Below are 17,422 nucleotides of genomic sequence, written 5' to 3' on the forward strand. Positions count from 1 at the left end.
GTATACTGCTGAGTGCCGACACAAGGAATACACACCAGACAGAATGTTGGTATAATATCTCCTTCTCAGCATACTGGCTAAGGAGCTTCCCCAAGGAGTTCTGTTTATTACACGGAAGTACATTGGTTTTTACATTTGACAAAAAGGGAGGTTAGTTATCACGTCAAAATCATCATGTTATATTTTGATTGGTTATTTGAGTATTGCACCTGTGTGTGTGTGTGTGTGTGTGTGTGTATGTATATGTATATATATATATATATATATATATATATATATATGCGCATTTATAAGCATCCATTTCTCTCTTAGCATAAGTTCACTTATGCCGCCCTCTCACTCTCATCCTGTAGATTCCAAATTTCTCTCCTCCTACACAGTCTATATCTCTTCAAATATTTTGTCTGCCAACTTTCAGCCGCCTTTATCTCGCTTCTCTTGGCCTCGTTCCAAGGTCTTCATCTTCTTGGTCAGCAAGTTTGCAAGCTGAAATGTCTCATAAGGAAAATGTTTTTCTGCAGCATATTAGAATGTATCTATTTTTAATATGTGTGGGTGGGTGTGTGTGTGTGTGTGTGTATATATATATATATATATATATATATATATATATATATATATATATATATTGATCAGTAATCAAAATGGTCCTCCTTATCACATCTATTGCAGACTTGTGGCTATTATTTTTCTATAGCACATTCTATTTTTTCTTATTTTTATTGGTAATAGTTGTGTGCCTGGAGGTGTCATCTTGTGTTATAGATTACTATTATAAGTATGTTTAGTTATGCTTTTTGTGTCTTGAGAGATTTATAGATCTATGTATTGCAATTGTAGAAACAGGGACTGTAGTAAGCAAATGTAAACGCAAAGGTCATAAAGACAGGCTGGTCCATATCCTATACTTCATCCAGAATAACAACTGCATCTCCTATGCAAAAAAAACAATAATAAAAAAAAATATATAAATAAAAAAAAACAGCTTATATGTTTAAAGGGAACCGGTCATCAGATTTTACCATATATAATGCATAGAAATATATGTTATATATGGTACAATCTTTTGGGAGATGTTTTTGCCTGCAGGGGTGGTAGGGGTATGAAGTTAGAAAGTGTTCCCCACTAACCATGTGTACCCTCTTGAGGACATTGCAGTATACAACGAAGCATGTAGAGGGGGCATATACACTTGCTATTTTAATAAGCATCACTATTGTATGTACTATTCAGTGGAGCTGCACGCCACTGAATATACATTATTCACTTGGGTAGTTGACCTGGTATCTACATATACTTTGTGATACACATTAAACAGTGCATGTGATTTTAAAGAGGTTCCTATTTATAATTTGGTTATTGTTTTGTGTTGTTAGACAACTTAATAAAAGTTTGTAGGGTTTGGGACACACACAATAATAAAGGGTATTGTGGGCTTGGGCTTTGTGCCCATGGTCTGTGGTAGTGATTTATGGTTGACCCTTAATCCACTTTTTTGGTTTCGAGCTCGTAAGTAGTCCCAGGGGTGCGGGGAGCGGGGAGCTAAACTTGCCTCTTCCTGTGATTTTCTGTACCTATTTGTAAATATGGGAAAACCCTTTGCTTAGTATTATAAAAGTGAGGATGATAAAGTCTGTACATTAAAATAGATGGGCTGCAATGTAATTTCCTACTTGAGCTTTTTCTCTCTCCCCTGATTTATTATGTTGTCTCGATTTTTTTTTTTCCTAGGGAACTACATTGTGTTATTGATTTTGTTACTTTTCCTGTTTTGCAGAATTTCACCAACCTGTTTGGACAGCCTTTGGTTTGCCTGCTTTCTCCAACAGCATATCCGAAGGCTTTTCAAGGTATAGCTGACATTGTGAATTTCCTAGATTTATACAAATATGTTTATATATTAAAAATTTCTTTAACCCAATATCTGCTGATCAATTGTCGTGAAATTCTACAATATGGTACAGCAATGTGTAGATTATCAAAGACTGCGCACAGAACCTGTCAGTAAGATCATACTACCCCAACCACAGGTGCCCTGATCCTTTTGAGTGCTGCAGCATTTTAGGGTTACCATAATATATCAAGGATTAATACAGAAATACATGTACCATTCGGCTGACCATTGCGCCCCATCCTCCCTGCTCGGTCTATGAGTCTTTTGCCACGTCCTACCACTGATTGCTTAGCTTTCCAAGAAGATGAAGGGGCAAAGTGCTCAACCGAGCGCTACTTCCTTTTTTGTTATACTTTTCGCTGTGGCTCTCAGCACCTGGACCACCACTGATCCAAAGTGCTGACATATCTCTGTAAAATGTCATAACATTGCTTAAACCTTTAGGCCCACTTTACAGTTACTACAAGCGCCATATGAATCAAACATTCAGAATGTTTGGTATGCTGATCTGTGGTGAATTAATATATAATAGCAAAGAGGGACAATTTGTATGATGATGCAGCCATTGTTAACCCTTTGAATGAGGGATTTACCCTTCAAGACCACCGCCAGAGGCTCCATCATTAGAATATTTAGGAGTCCAGATGGTGCAGCGCTTGCGGATGCCATTGTGAATAGGGAATGGGGAAGAAAGCTGGGCGGAACTTTGACTTGTGCAAATAAGTCAAAGGCCAAGATTTGTGGTAGAAGGAAAGGACCCATACCTGTGTGCTGAGAACCACTTTCATAAACCCTCAGAGAGCATTCACGTAGGAGTCCCTCCTACATGAGCCTACGTAATATGAGACAGAGTCTCTAGCTTCTCTACCACCTACAAGTACACTTGGCCAGTGTGGATGATAGAGTGGAGAAGGGGTTGGAAACATATAGCTATAATTTTAGCATAGAGTAAATTGGTAAGAGAAACAGGGTGATAGCTGCAGTATTTTAAGTCAAGATTACAGCAAGTGTTACGTGCCAGATTTGAAAAGTGTCTTCTAGGCGGTCAACTTGGTCTTCTCTGCCCTGATGTCATCATGATTGACAGGCTGATCTCTATTTGCTATCCTGGTAAACTAATTTTCAAATATCCTAGTGGAGCATTCTTTATTTAGGAACTCCATTAACTGGGGCACATAGAGGCAACTACATGTACATTTCCAAATTAAAGAGACAGTCCATGGATTTAATTGTTTAAAGCGTTACCTATCAGATCCCACAAAAAAAAAAAAAAATGTTACTCATTACCTAATCCTCACCGTGTACATCTAATGTTTATGCCTCTATCACCTATATTTATTACAAAATTCCCTCTTTTCATTAGCTCACAGTGTTAGAAATCCTCGGGGAAGGGGGCATGTCCCTCCTTGTGGTGGTGGGAGTGGATTGGTGTGTCTGCTCATGCTGCCTTGTCCATGAGTCATCTCTTGTCCATGACTCATGGACAATCCTGATGCTGCTGCAGGACTGGTTCTTGTCCCAGTAGGTATGGGGACCCCTAGTAGTGGGATTTTCAGGAGCTGTTTTCTTTCTTAAATATAAAAAAAAAATTTAAAAACATCCATATTACAGAAATATAAAATTTTCATCAGTAACAACATATAAACAGTTTTTAGATCTGACAGTGCTCATTTAATGCTTAAAGGGTAGCTCCCACCATCCATTTTTTTTTCTGTCCCTGCCTATTGCCCATCTATCCCTTACCCCCTCCCTGCCTCTACATTTTTTTTTTTTTACTATATTAAAAATGCTTTTTTGTCTGCTGACTTCCCCAGCAGGCACGACATCACTGATGCCTGCTGGGGCCGACACTTCCGCCCTTAGTTCACTATACAGGGTGCCTCCAGCTGTTCCACCACTACAACTCCCAGTTTGCCCTGGCATCTACTGGCTTTCAGGGCATGCTGGGAGTTGTAGTGGTGAAACAACTGGAGGCACCCTGTGTTGAAAACAATAACTTTGTTAGCGCCGCGGTGCTACCCCAAACCCCGCTCCCCCCCCCCCCCCGTTGAAATCAATAGTTGCTGCATGCCGCTGCGCTACCCCGCGGTGGGACAACTTCATTCAGTATTTCAGCTCCACAGATTTGCTGCTGTACTTGTAGATGTAAACAAAAAATTTATTTTCGGGCATGCTGGAAGTTTTATGATGCTGAGGAGCCACAGGTTACAGATCATTGCTCTTAACCGTAGTGTTCCTAAATCCGCGGCTCTTCAGCGTTGCAAAAGTACAACTCCCAGAGTTTTTGCCATAAAGGGAGTTGTAGCTTGCTTTATCTGGAAAGCCAAAAGTTGGAAAACATTGCCACACAGTCTGTCAGATGAGAATATGATAGAACAATATGCACCACCACACTGAAATGTTTTCTAATGCCTCGACAGTAAGGCTATGTCCACGTTTACCTCGCAGAATCTATTTAATTAATGGGGCCCTGTGGGGACGGGGTCACTTGTGCAATGGGCCATCTAGGTCCATTCTCTGTCCTCCAGTAGATGTGAACAAGGCCTTATTTGCTCTCTGCACTCCTATAAATGTTTAAGAGCTGCCATTCTACTTTCTGCATAGAGGCTTTACTGTAAGTGATCTGTTCAACAGTGCCATCTAGGGGTCAGATTTCTCAGTTTAGGCCCAGAATGGCTCAGGAAGAAAACACATTGGGACAGTTTTTCCCTAGAATTGGTACCATGTTTGTCACAGATAAAGAACAGTTAAATATAGAAAAAAAATGCACTTTTCATATACATTTGCAGCTATATATTACCGACATTAACATCAAACCAGATGTCCCTAGATTTCAGAGACCCTTTAAAGCAATTCACCTTTATGGGATACAAAGTCAAAAAAAAGTAGACAAAAATACCAAATATAATCAATCATGGTAAACCTGCACTTACCATGTATTGGTGAGTGGTGTCTGAACATTAGATATAGATACAGTGGTCCCTCAAGTTACAATATTAATTGGTTCCAGGACGACCATTGTATGTTGAAACCATTGTATGTTGAAACCATAACTCTATGGAAACCTGGTAATTGGTTCTGAAGCCCCCAAAATGTCATCCAAAAATAGGAAAAAGTGAGGATTAAAGAAAAATAAGTAGATAACTAATACAGATAAAGCAAATCCTTCCATATAAAAGTAATAAAGATCTGCTGGGAGCTGTAATCACTGTCTAGGTCAGTGTTTCCCAAGCAGGGAACCTCCAGCTGTTGCAAAACTACAACTCCCAGCATGCCCGGACAGCCAAAGGCTGTCCGGGCATGCTGGGAGTTGTAGTTTTGCAACAGCTGGGGGCACCCTGCTTGGGAAACACTGGTCTATGTAGAGGACAGGAGCTTCTTCAGGGTCCTGTAAAGTACACAGTGTCCTAAAAAATTAACATGGAGCCGCCCTCACCTGGTGTCCAAAGGAGCAGCTAACCCTGGTACAGGTAAAGTATACAGAGCATGTAGTACCTCCCTGTACTGTAGGGGGTGGTACCAGACACCAGTCAGTGCATACACTTCAGTAATACAGGGGGTTTTACCAGTGAAACGTCCATTCTGATTGGTCAGTTCTTCCAGCTATTGACACGTTTCACAAATCTGGGCTGTCTGTAGGAATGTATGTTGAGTCTGGTTTCAAGTTACAATGGTCTTTTCTGGACCATTGTATGTTGAAACTATTGTATGTTGAGGCCATTGTAAGTTGAGGGATCACTGTACTAGATACAAATATAAGGGTTAAATTAGCCTAGGAATAAAGTGAGCTGAAGGTGAAAAGGTGTAAAGGGTTTGTACTTCTGCCAAGCAAGCAGATTCTGGTGGTGGCATTACAGGAGTCGTCTCTGGGGATTTCACACTTCCGTTTGTGGCACTCACATGAATGTTCCTGACTTACTTCAACCCTCTGATGTCTCTGTGATCAGTGACCTTAAACAAGCAGCATGTTAGACAAGCCATGATTTACACTGGCCTCTGTCCAGATACACAGAATGTGCCAGGATGATGGCTCATTTGTCTGTTTTTGCTCTTAAGAGAAAATCCCTAACAGGAAGAAATTACCCTCTTAAAGGGGTATTCCAGGCAAAATCTTTTTTCTATATATCAACTGTCTCCGGAAAGTTAAACAGATTTGTAAATTACTTCTATTAAAAAATCTTAATCCTTCCAATAGTTATTAGCTTCTGAAGTTTTCTGTCTAGCTGCTCAATGATGATGTCACGTCACGGGAGCTGTGCATGATGGGAGAATATCCCTTGCATGATGGGAGAATATCCCCATAGGAGCTGGACAGCTCCCGGGACGTGAGTCATCAGAAAGCAGTTAGACAGAAAACAGCAACTCAACTTCAGAAGCTAATAACTATTGGAAGGATTAAGATTTTTAATAGAAGTAGTTTACAAATCTGTTTAACTTTCCGGAGACAGTTGATATATAAAAAAAAGTTTTTGCCTGGAATACCCCTTTAAGATTAAAATGTTTTCATCCGATTCCATTTAAGAGAGGTTAGTTAGCATTATGGGTATGAAATAAGTCATTTCACAGTTTTTAACATGTGACCCTATGCAGGATGGATGTGATTTAGTGGTATATGGCCCCAGCCTATACCTCAGAAAGACACTATGAGACACTAGATTTTTTGTATGCAGGAGATTATGTCGATAAAGAAAAAAAATCACCAAAAATGCAATGTCCTTCACCAGAAGAGCTTTGGTGGATTATCGTACATGGTGCACACTGCAGCCAATCACTGTCCTCGGCGGTCATGTTCCATACATGCACAAGAGACTGTAGAGGACGATAATTGGCGGCAGTGTCGTGTGCACAGTGTACGTTACATCATCCCGGCTAGTTTAGGGTTAAGTCTATAGATCTGATTTTTGTACGATAGAGTGCAGAAAGCAAGTTCATATACACGTTATATGGTACTAGAACTAAGCCCAGCACAGCAATACAATGCCAATATCACACTTTTCATACTGTATATGCGGTGCCAGAACCAAGCTCAGTGCATACGGTGCCAGTATCAAGTACAGTACAAAGGTCTATTGCAAGGGCAAGTTAATGCTTTCTTCAGTTTGTGAAAAACGACAGCGATCAGTATGGTTGGGGTAAGGTATGATGATGATTTGTTTTTTCTACAAAGTAGATCACACATCATTGCTGTAGGTAATTCCATAATGCAACATAGCCCTAGGGAAGAATACACAGTGACATTGAGTGAGTCACATGATATCTTCTCTAAAGGAACCGTACTCCTTCTTTTTATTCTCTATTCAACCCAGACCTCCATTACCTCACTCTTTCAATACATCTCAACACTTTATGTTAATTCAATACTCTCCCTATGCCATACACTTAGCAATTATACTGGTCCCAAACATACTAGTCCCAAACAATGTTTACCGTGAATATAATAGCGCCACACACTCTGCCCCCTGAATGTAAAATTTCCGCCAGGAGATTCCGAGTGCGGCCACTGCAGTCTCCAATAGACTGCAGTGTGTTCCGCGAGTATTTCCGCGAGAAGAATGAGCAACGCCATTTTTTTTCAGGTGGAAATTTTCAAGCAGATTTTCGCTTGACAAATTCCGAAGTGTGAATTTGTAAACGGAAACCCATTCACTATACTATACATCAGTGGTCTTCAACCTGCGGACCTCCAGATGTTGCAAAACTACCACAACGGCTGTCCGGGCATGCTGGGAGTGGTAGTTTTGCGACATCTGGAGGTCCGCAGGTTGAAGACCACTGATGTATGCCGTTGGCTGTCCGGGCATGCTAGGAGTGGTAGTTTTGCGACATCTGGAGGTCCGCAGGTTGAAGACCACTGATGTATGCCGTTGGCTGTCCGGGCATGCTGGGAGTGGTAGTTTTGCGACATCTGGAGGTTCGCAGGTTGAAGACCACTGCTATACATTTTAGTAAGCGGAATTTCTGTCCGCAATTTCAAAGCGGAATTGCAGGCGGAAATTCCGTAGTGTGAACCTAGCCTAATAATGCTACACAACTTGTACTCCTGGAATACAATAGTCACATGTACACTATGCCCCCTAAATACATAGTGCCTTGGAATATAAAAGGGCTGCACAAATTGTGCTTCCTGAAAAGAAGTGTCATACACAGTGTTCTCTAAGAAAAGAGACAGGTGGCTCATTGATACTGTAAAAAAGGTAACTGTCGTTTAAAAAACAAAACTTTTTGACAAGTCTTGAAGGTGTGTCAAAAGTTTGGATTGGCCAAGGTCTAAGTGCTGAGACCTCCACCAGCCGTTAGCTTGCAGATTTGCACAGCAATGTGCTTCACTACCTTGCTAGCCTGTGCAGGTTGTCTCCTACAATGGATAAGAGCAGGTGCTAAGCCAGAAAGTAAATCGCACTGCTGCGCGCTTCCCCTGGCTATATCTAATAGATTGGTGGAGGTCTCAGGACTGAGACCCTGACCAATCAAAACTTTTGACATATCTGCTTAGTTATAAATGGCATGTCAACTAAAATAGGTATACACAAGAAAAAAATAAAATGCTTGAGTGCTTTTTTTTAAGCCACTTTTTCAGATTTGGTTTCCACACAGGTTTTTTTCTGGTGTTTTTTTATTTTTCTTTTTTTTTTATTTTTTTTGAAAGACTGTCACTGCAGGTTTTGATCCAAAGTCAGAAATGTATCCATGAGGAGGGGAGAAGTAGAAGTCCTTTCTTTATAATTCCCATTCCTTTTGAATACACTTCTGACTATGGCTAAAAACTGCAGTGGCAGTAAAAAAATGTAAAAAATAAAAACGCCAGAAAAAAACGTGTGGAAACCTACCTATTGTTTTTTCAGTCCTTGACCCTGTTTTCCATCTTACAGATCACTCTCAACGTGGAAGCCTCTTCACCCTCTTTTTAAATAATCCTCTTATGGCATTTCTGTTCATCTCTGGCCTGTCCAGCATGCGTAAAGGGCTTTGGGACAAATGTCAAGACCATCTTAAAAAAATCAATAGGGATATTGCACAGCTCTTGACACACTCCCGATCCATAGGTAAGAAATTAGTCTGAGATTAAAGAGAAATGTATGTTTTGTACCAGAAACAGGAGCACTGTTGTCTATGGGTTGTGTCTGGTATTGCTTAGTTCTTTCAAGGTAATGATGTTGAGCTGCAATACTAGACACAGCCCATAGAGTGGCGCTGCTTCTAGGAGAGCAAAAAGCAGACCTATTCTTTCTAATCTTGTAAACCCTCTTGTAATGACTGCTTACAGTCCAACGTGACTATATTTTGTCCTTCATAGACCAAGCTTTCCTTCAGTTTTTCGGGGATGAATTCTTGCGTTTACTTCTTACAAGGTTCATATTTTGTTCTGCAACTCTTAGAATGCACAAAAGTTTTAAGGTAAGTATTAAACAACAATGAATGCTTAGCAATTACTATGGGACTATTAATATACTCTTATCATTTACGTTTTCATGATTTAGTTTAAACGGTGGTTCGCTTTGGACATTACCTTTTATTAGGCTAGGTTCACACTACGGATTCTCCGGGCAGAAAATTTCCTCCCGGAGATTCCGAGTGCGGCCAGCGCCGACTGAATCAGTCAGCGCTAGGACCGTGCGGACATTGTAGTCTCCAAATGTGTTCCGCAAGTATTTCCCCCTGAAAAATGAGTAACGCCATTCTTCTGGCGGAAATTTTCAAGCAGATTTTCCGTTGACAAATTCCGCTTCTCAAATTCCGAAGAGTGAATTTGTGGACGGAAAACCATTCACTACACTATACATTTTAGTAAGCAAAATTTCTGCCTGCAATTTCAAAGCGGAATTGCAGGCGGAAATTCCGGAGTGTGAACCTAGCCTTAGAGTTTCTGGTGATAAGCTGATCACAGGGTGTTTGCTGCCGGGACCTCTAGCAATCCGTGTGATCTGCAGAGGAAACCAGCAGCAAGCATTCTATTTCCTGCAGCAATGAAGCATTACACAGATCCAAGATAAATCATTTCACTATCCATGTAAGAGAGATGCTCTTTGTTACATTTCTACATTGTTAATAGGTTAGCCTAAATGTTGGATTCACCTCTGTAAGCGCATAATACCCTAAAAGGATATGTGAAATAGATTTTTTAAACCAGACAACCCTGTGAGTTCATTATTGGGCTTGTTGACTAACCAAATATAGGTGTAAACAAGCCGGGCTATACTAAATAAGTTAAAGCTCTTTTTCATATTTCATTAGGCATTAATATTTTAAGTGAAGCTCTAACTTTTAGTTATCATTGGCTGGATAATCAGCGTACCTACCATCTAAAATCAGAGTTTGTTTGCTACCATACCATTAAATGGGTTGTCTGATCCTTAAAAAAAACATGGCAAGCAACTGGTTTGCTTGCAGATTTACTTAAAGGGGTACACCGCCACTAGACATCGTTTCCCCTTATCCAAAGGATAGGCGATAAGATGTCTGATTGCAGAGGGCCCTCTCTGTGATGTCCGTAGCGGCACTAAGAAATGCGCTGCAGGGAGTGAACTCTGCTCTGTACCGGAAGAGGGGAGACCACAGCCGTTACACCCCTTCTATTCATGTCTATGGGAAGAGGCATGATGTCACACCTCTTTTCATAGAAATGAATGGAAGGAGCCTGTTGTGACGCCACAAACATGGAAGCCACAAGCTTTCGTGTTTAGAAAGCTGCTGTGTTGGCCCGGAGGGGGGGGGGGGGGGGTTGCGGGCGCATACATTGGTAAACACATTTTAGGCTTTCTGCTGGTATTGTATCCCTTAGATCATGTCATGTATTCTTGTTTTACAGGAGACTAGAAATTACCCAGAAACCTATCCTACTCTTCCCCGAGATGAGTTGGTGGAAAACCTTCACTTGCAGAAACAGATTTTGGAGTTGGCCTCAATACTAGATGTGAGGAACCTATTTCTGGAGAACACCATGGATGAATATTAAAAAAAAAGCACCAGTTTTAAATGAACACTTGTGGCTTTAAGGTCACAGAACCTAGAAGGTGCATATTTTCTAAGGCAAATCACTTCTCTAGAGTACTTTTTAGTTTCTAAATCCCAAGCTTTGATTTTAAATCAAGCATCTCCCTGAGAAAGGTACAGAGGAGCCATTGTGACTGCGCTGTCTTGCCCCTTTTACCCAGTACGATCAGTAGTGTGGTGTTTTTTTTGCTTGCAGGTAATTGCCTCTAGCTTTCCTGCGCATGCTGTTTTAGGTGTTCTGTCCCGGAATGACGAAACTTCCCCCTTCCCACAGCATGAAGAATTTACTTTTGTGGAGACAGGAGAACCAAAAGAAGCGTTCAGACAGCCCAGTCCACAGTTCATCCGTGTGGTTTTTAACAACTCCATAAATGTGACTAAATACCGCACAAAAGAAAGAAGATCCTGCCTTCCACATACAAAGGCCGACCTTGGCGTACTCAACCTTTTTGTATTTTCATATTGTTGAACTGTTCAGATATGGTACTTTCCAACTCTTGCATTAGTTGTGGTTGTATATGAAGGAATTGGGGACAGGCACAGTAGTAGTAGTAATAATTTTTATTTTAATTTCTCGCATTCATACCACATCCTGTATCCAACCCAGTTTGTGCCAAAGATACACAACTTCGAGTATATTGATAGCCTTGTGGGATCTGTGCACTTAAGGGGTCTGATTTGGACATAGAAGTCGTAGAACTTTTACATAGAAACCTGTATGATTTGTAACATATGTCTGTCACAGGGTCAGCATTGCATAGTAGTGCCTTATGTGTTCGGATTTTTTGTTGATTTTTACCATAACTGATATTATCCTTGCTTTTCTTGACTATTGTACATGACAATCTTTTTACAACGTTTTATTTTTTTTCTCCTTTTTTTATTTGTACAGAACCAATTTCTGATATACAGTCTGCTTAATAGGCAGATGTCAGCTTCTACTATTTATTCTACTATTACTTATACTGCAGAAGGAAAAACCTCTGGTTTTAGCAACCAAGAATTCAGTGGCATAAAATGAATCTGTAATAACAATTTGTGGTAGAACCTGGTTACCAGTTAGTAGTAAATGTGGGGACCACAAAACATGTCTCTCCGACATGAACAAAAATATGTTACGTCACTCAGAGAGCACTTTATAAATGCAGGTATGGGGCCTGCACTCTGTATGACAACCTTTCATAGCCTGAGAAGGTTAGGCCTGGCCAAATAGGACTCTTCTCCTGGGCTGATACTGAGGCAAAAGGTTCTCTAAGCGTATGATCTCTAAGTCTGTGAAATGCAGTTCCCTGCGTTCCTTGTTACTGTGGGGTTTGTACATTAGGATCCGCAAATTTTGTTAGCTTTAGCTTGACGTTTCCAGTGCTTATCTGTGTATGGGGATAGTTAGGGGATTGGCTAATCTTGCAACTGAAGTACAAAGCTAGTTCATTTCTTTAGCTAAAACAATAGTTAAAGGGGTACTCAGCATTTGGAACACAGCAGGGAGCTCGTGACTTCATAGCCCTGCCACGCATGATGTCATGCCCCGCCCCCTCAATGCAAGTCTATGGGTAGGGGCGTAGCCCCTACCCATAGACTTGTATTGAGGTGGCGGGGCGTGACGTCACGAGGATGCGGGGCTATGACATCACAAACTCCCGTCTCCAGCATTCGGAACAGTGTGCTCCAAATGCTGAGCAGAGGAGTACCCCTTTAAAGGGGTTATCCAGGTTTATTAAAAAAAATCATAATAATAATACTAATAATAAAGTCTTAGACACATTAAAACAACAAACCGACATTTAATGACCTTTCAGTTCCAGTGCTGATTCCCCATTCAGGCAGTGGTCAGCACCCTGTTCTTCCTCTTAGGAGAAGACATCATGTGACTTGACGCAATAATCAGGGTTCACATGCTGTACTCCTGGAATCTCTGCTGCCACTACTGAGCGAAGAGGCCAAGAGTACGGCACCTGACTGCTGATTGGCTGCAGTGGTTATGTGACGTCCGCTCCCATAGAGAGGCCAGGGTGACAAATGGAACCAACCTCAGGATCTGAGAGATGAGCCATAGCCCCGCCTCCTCGTGACGTCACGCCCCGCCCCACTCAGTGCAAGTCTATGGGTAGGGGCGTGACAGTAGTCACGCCCCTACCCATAGACTTGCATTGAGGGGGCGGGGCGTGACGTCATGAGTAGCAGGGCTATGAAGTCACAAGCTCCCTGCGCTGGCTCCAGCGTTCGGAACAGTGTGTTCCAAATGTTGGTTTATTTCAATGCTTTTTGGGCCCATATGAAACTTTTTACAAATCCTGGATAACTCACTTAGATGGATTACAGCCTGTAATGTGTATGGAAGGTATTCATCAATATGCACTATTATTTAATGTATTACCAGTATTTCATCAGTGATTAGCATTCAGTCAATAGCTCTGAATAACGCAGCTCTTACCTAGCAGGAATTTATTCTGAATGTAACCAAATGTTTTCTTATTGGCCTCTGAGCTGAGGGAACACAATCCGTAATCCCAACTGAGCATGTTTTCGAGTTCAGCAAAATGTGATTTAAAAAGCTGCGGCTTTGTCACAAAATAGATAATTCACAAAATCTTAATTTCTTTCTCCTCGGTAGGCTGTAAACTTTTCTCATGTTTGCTGTATTTAATTACTAAAGTTGGCTCTACACTTTTTCTTACAAGATGTAGAGGGAATATAATGTGTATAGAGACCTCCCAACTGTCCTCGGCACCAATTGTAGGGAGCAGAAAGAGGATCGGACCTGCTTCGTTTTCACATGTCCAATTGTAAGCTGTCCATAGATTTCACTTTGTCAGAAGACTTTGCCATGAAATAAAGTTTCCCATGGAAATTGCACTTATTGTAAGAAATATTGCAGTAGCCCTTATTTATTTATTTTTTTCTTAACCACAATGATGCACATGTAAGTCATGGAATGGCTTTAACCCCTTAACGACGCAGGACGTAAATGTACGTCCTGGTGATGTGGTACTTAACGCACCAGGACGTACATTTACATCCTGAGCATAACCGCGGGCATCGGAGCGATGCCGGCATCATGCGCGGCAGGTCCCGGCTGTGGATCGCAGCCAGGGACCTGCCGGTAATGGCGGACACCCGCGATCCGGCAGATGTCCGCCATTAACCCCTCAGATGCCGTGATCAATACAGATCACGGCATCTGCAGCTTCGCTGTCACTTAACAGGATGATCGGATCGCCCGCAGCGCTGCCGCGGCGATCCGATCATCCTGCACGGCAGACGGAGGTCCCCTCACCTGGCTCCGCTGCCTTCCGGGAGTCTTCTGCTCTGATCTGCCTTCCCGCAGACCAGAGCAGAATATGACCGATAACCCTGATCAGTGCTATATCCTATACATATCACTGAACAGGATTGGCAATTGAATGGTTGCTATAAATTGTCCCATTTTCCCTATTTTACCCCCAAAAAGAGTTAAAAAAATTATTTTATATACATATTTGGTATCGCCGCATGCGTAAATATCCGAATTATTAAAATAAAATGTAAATGATCCCGTACGGTGAATGGCGTGAACGTAAAAAAAAAAAAAAAAGTCCAAAATAGCTGCTTTTTTTAATAACATTTTATTCCAAAAAAAATTTATAAAAAATGTAATAAAAGATTTGTATAAGCAAATATGGTATTAATAAAAAGTACAGATCACGGCGCAAAAAATGAGCCCTCATACCACCGCTTATACGGAAAAATGAAAAAGTTATAGGTCTTCAAAATAGGGGGATTTTAAACGTACTAATTTGGTTAAAAAGTTTGCGATTTTTTTTTTAAGCGCAACAGTAATAGAAAAGTGTATAATCATGGGTATCATTTTAATCGTATTGACCCAGAGAATAAAAAACACATGTCATTTTTATCATAAATTGTACGGCGTGAAAACAAAAACTTCCAAAATTAGCAAAATTGCGGTTTTCTTTTTAATTTCCCCACACAAATAGTATTTTTTTGGTTGCACCATACATTTTATGGTAATGTGAGTAATGGCATTACAACGGACAACTGGTCACGCAAAAACAAGCCCTCATACTAGTCTGTGGATGAAAATATAAGAGTTATGATTTTTTGAAGGGGAGGAGGAAAAAACGAAAACGTTAAATAAAATTGTCTTAGTCCTTAAAGGGGTATTCCAGGAAAAAACTTTTTTATATATATCAACTGGCTCCAGAAAGTTAAACAGATTTTTTAATAGAAGTAATTTACAAATCTGTTTAACTTTCTGGAGCCAGTTGATATATATATATATAAAAAAAAAGTTTTTTTCCTGGAATACCCCTTTAAGGTCCAAATGGGCTGAGTCCTTAAGGGGTTAAGAGGCTATGCTATGCCTGTATATCATGTTGCTGGAGCTGACAGTGTTTGACAGCTAAGCTCCCACTGTAATGGGCAAAATCAAAGAAACCTATAAGATGCTACAGTCAATAGCATCTTAGGTAATTGACTGTAGAAAGAGTGCAGAGGCATGGCCTAATAGATTGCCTGTCAGTGTTACACTGACAAGTAATATTGCTTTAGAAAAAGGAAAAGGAATATAAAGGAAAATAGAATATTGCTTTAGAATAAAGTATTCTAAAGCATTGCCCAAGTGATCTAAGGATCTCAGTTTTGGCTCAGTTATAATGCCTACCTCCAGCCTGCTTGTGGTGTGGAAGCCAGTAGTGATTGAGATGAAAAAAACTGCTACAACATGCTGTTTTACAAAGTTTGAGAAACTCCTATAGAGGTTAAAGGGGAACTCCAGTGGAAACACAAGTGGGAAAACAAATGTTTTCAAATCAACTGGTGCCAGAAAATAAAACAGATTTGTAAATTACTTCGATTTTAAAATCTGAAACCTTTCAGTACTTATCAGCTGCTGTATACTACAGAGAAAATTGTGAAGTTCTTTTCAGTCTGGCAACATTTCTCTCTGCTGACACCTCTATCCATGTCAGGAACTGTCCAGATTAGAAGCATATCCCCATAGAAAACCTATCCTGCTCTGGACTGTTCCTGACACGGACAGAGGTGTCAGTAGAGAGCACTGTTGTCAGACTGGAAAGAACTTCACAAATTTCTCAGCTGATAAGTACTAGAAGGGTTAAGATTTTTAAATAGAAGTAATTTACAAATCTGTTTAACTTACAAAACTGTTTAACCAGTTGATTTGAAAACACTTTCCACCGGAGTTCCCCTTTAAAGGATATGTATCATGCAGAAAAACTTATCCTCCATTTGTTGGTTAGGAGTTTCACATGGTGACAACACAAAACAACTTATAACTAAAAAAAAATATACATTTTTAATATCACAAATATTTGTACTCATGCTATTTCATAGAAAAAAAAAGTTAGTTATATTTACTGCCTGGTATACGGTACTTTAAATGAAAAAAGTGTTCCAAATGTTTTTTTTTTTTTTTGTTATGTACTTCAAAATGGTGCCATTGAAAAATAATCAGAAAAAAATGTCCTCATCTATATTAAAAAGATGGGAAAAAAAAGTTGAGGCTTTTGTAATACAATGAGGAAAAACAAAGAAAATTGCTTGGTCCTTAAGACTCAAAATAAGCCGGACCTTAAGGGGTTAAAATAAACTCTAGCACTTACTGTTGGCAACAAAAGAATTTGAAAGTCAGAACGATAGTTTTTCCACCGGATGGAGATGATTTACTTTGGACCTAATTATTGTTGATAAAATTGTTGTAAAAATTATTGCTCAGAATCCAAACAATTCTACATCTGTGAATATATATATATATATTTTTTTCTGTATGACAGCCACAGAAGGAGGGTCCCTCTGGATTCTCCTCCATTAGCCAGAGTGGCTCCATCTTGAATAGATGCCATATAATAATCCACTCAAAGTTGTAAATACCCCAAATTTGTCCGGTTTGGTCATATTGAGAAAACCTATTTTAAAGCATATCTGTCATATCCCACAAAGAAAACAATACTGTTATGTTACTCAGTACCTCATACTGATCATGTACATGTAATTTTCATGTATCTATCACTGACATTTAGCTAAAATTAGCATATTATAGCTGCTCAATGTCTTTTCCATCTTGTCAAAGGGAGGGGCGTGTCCTTCTCTTGCCTGCACTGTGACTCCTCCCTCTCCCTTACTCTGCATACTCACTGCTCTTGGGGAGCGTGCCTGGCAACCCTGCTCTGTAACTCTTTCCTCTCTGGTTTTATGCTGTACACACACACACACAAAATGATTATTGGAGATTGCCTGTACTCTACCACCAAAGACAATATGGTGAGTGTATAACTTACATCTTTCTAAATTAGTGCAAAGGTTTAGTGCAGAAAGTACAGTAGTTTGTTATGCATACATTTTATGTTCTTATGTCATTCATTTGTGTCATCCTTTGCCAGTCCTGTAATGCAGGGACTTGTAGTTTTGGAATAGTTAGAGAGAGGTACAGTGCTTGAATAACTCTCTTTTTGCAGCAGTGTTGCCTTCAGCTGAGTCTACAGTTATTGCAAAACAACTCCCAGCATTAGCAGACATCCT

At 40.3% G+C, this 17,422-nt stretch overlaps 1 protein-coding gene across 9 annotated transcripts in view; it reads left to right on the forward strand.

The window, feature by feature from the left end:
- SCAI (suppressor of cancer cell invasion) overlaps nt 1-16,753 on the forward strand; it is a 169,484-nt gene extending 152,731 nt beyond the window's left edge. For all 9 annotated transcript variants that reach the window (XM_056540589.1, XM_056540581.1, XM_056540584.1 and 6 more), the window contains exons 14-17: nt 1,778-1,850; nt 8,764-8,937; nt 9,189-9,289; nt 10,701-16,753. In XM_056540589.1, the coding sequence (XP_056396564.1) occupies nt 1,778-1,850; nt 8,764-8,937; nt 9,189-9,289; nt 10,701-10,847 (495 nt within the window). In that variant the 3' untranslated portion in view covers nt 10,848-16,753. The remainder of the gene's footprint in view (nt 1-1,777; nt 1,851-8,763; nt 8,938-9,188; nt 9,290-10,700) is intronic.
- The last annotated feature ends 669 nt before the right edge of the window (nt 16,754-17,422 follow it).

Source organism: Hyla sarda, chromosome 9, assembly GCF_029499605.1.
Source record: "Hyla sarda isolate aHylSar1 chromosome 9, aHylSar1.hap1, whole genome shotgun sequence".
Taxonomy (NCBI): domain Eukaryota; kingdom Metazoa; phylum Chordata; class Amphibia; order Anura; family Hylidae; genus Hyla; species Hyla sarda.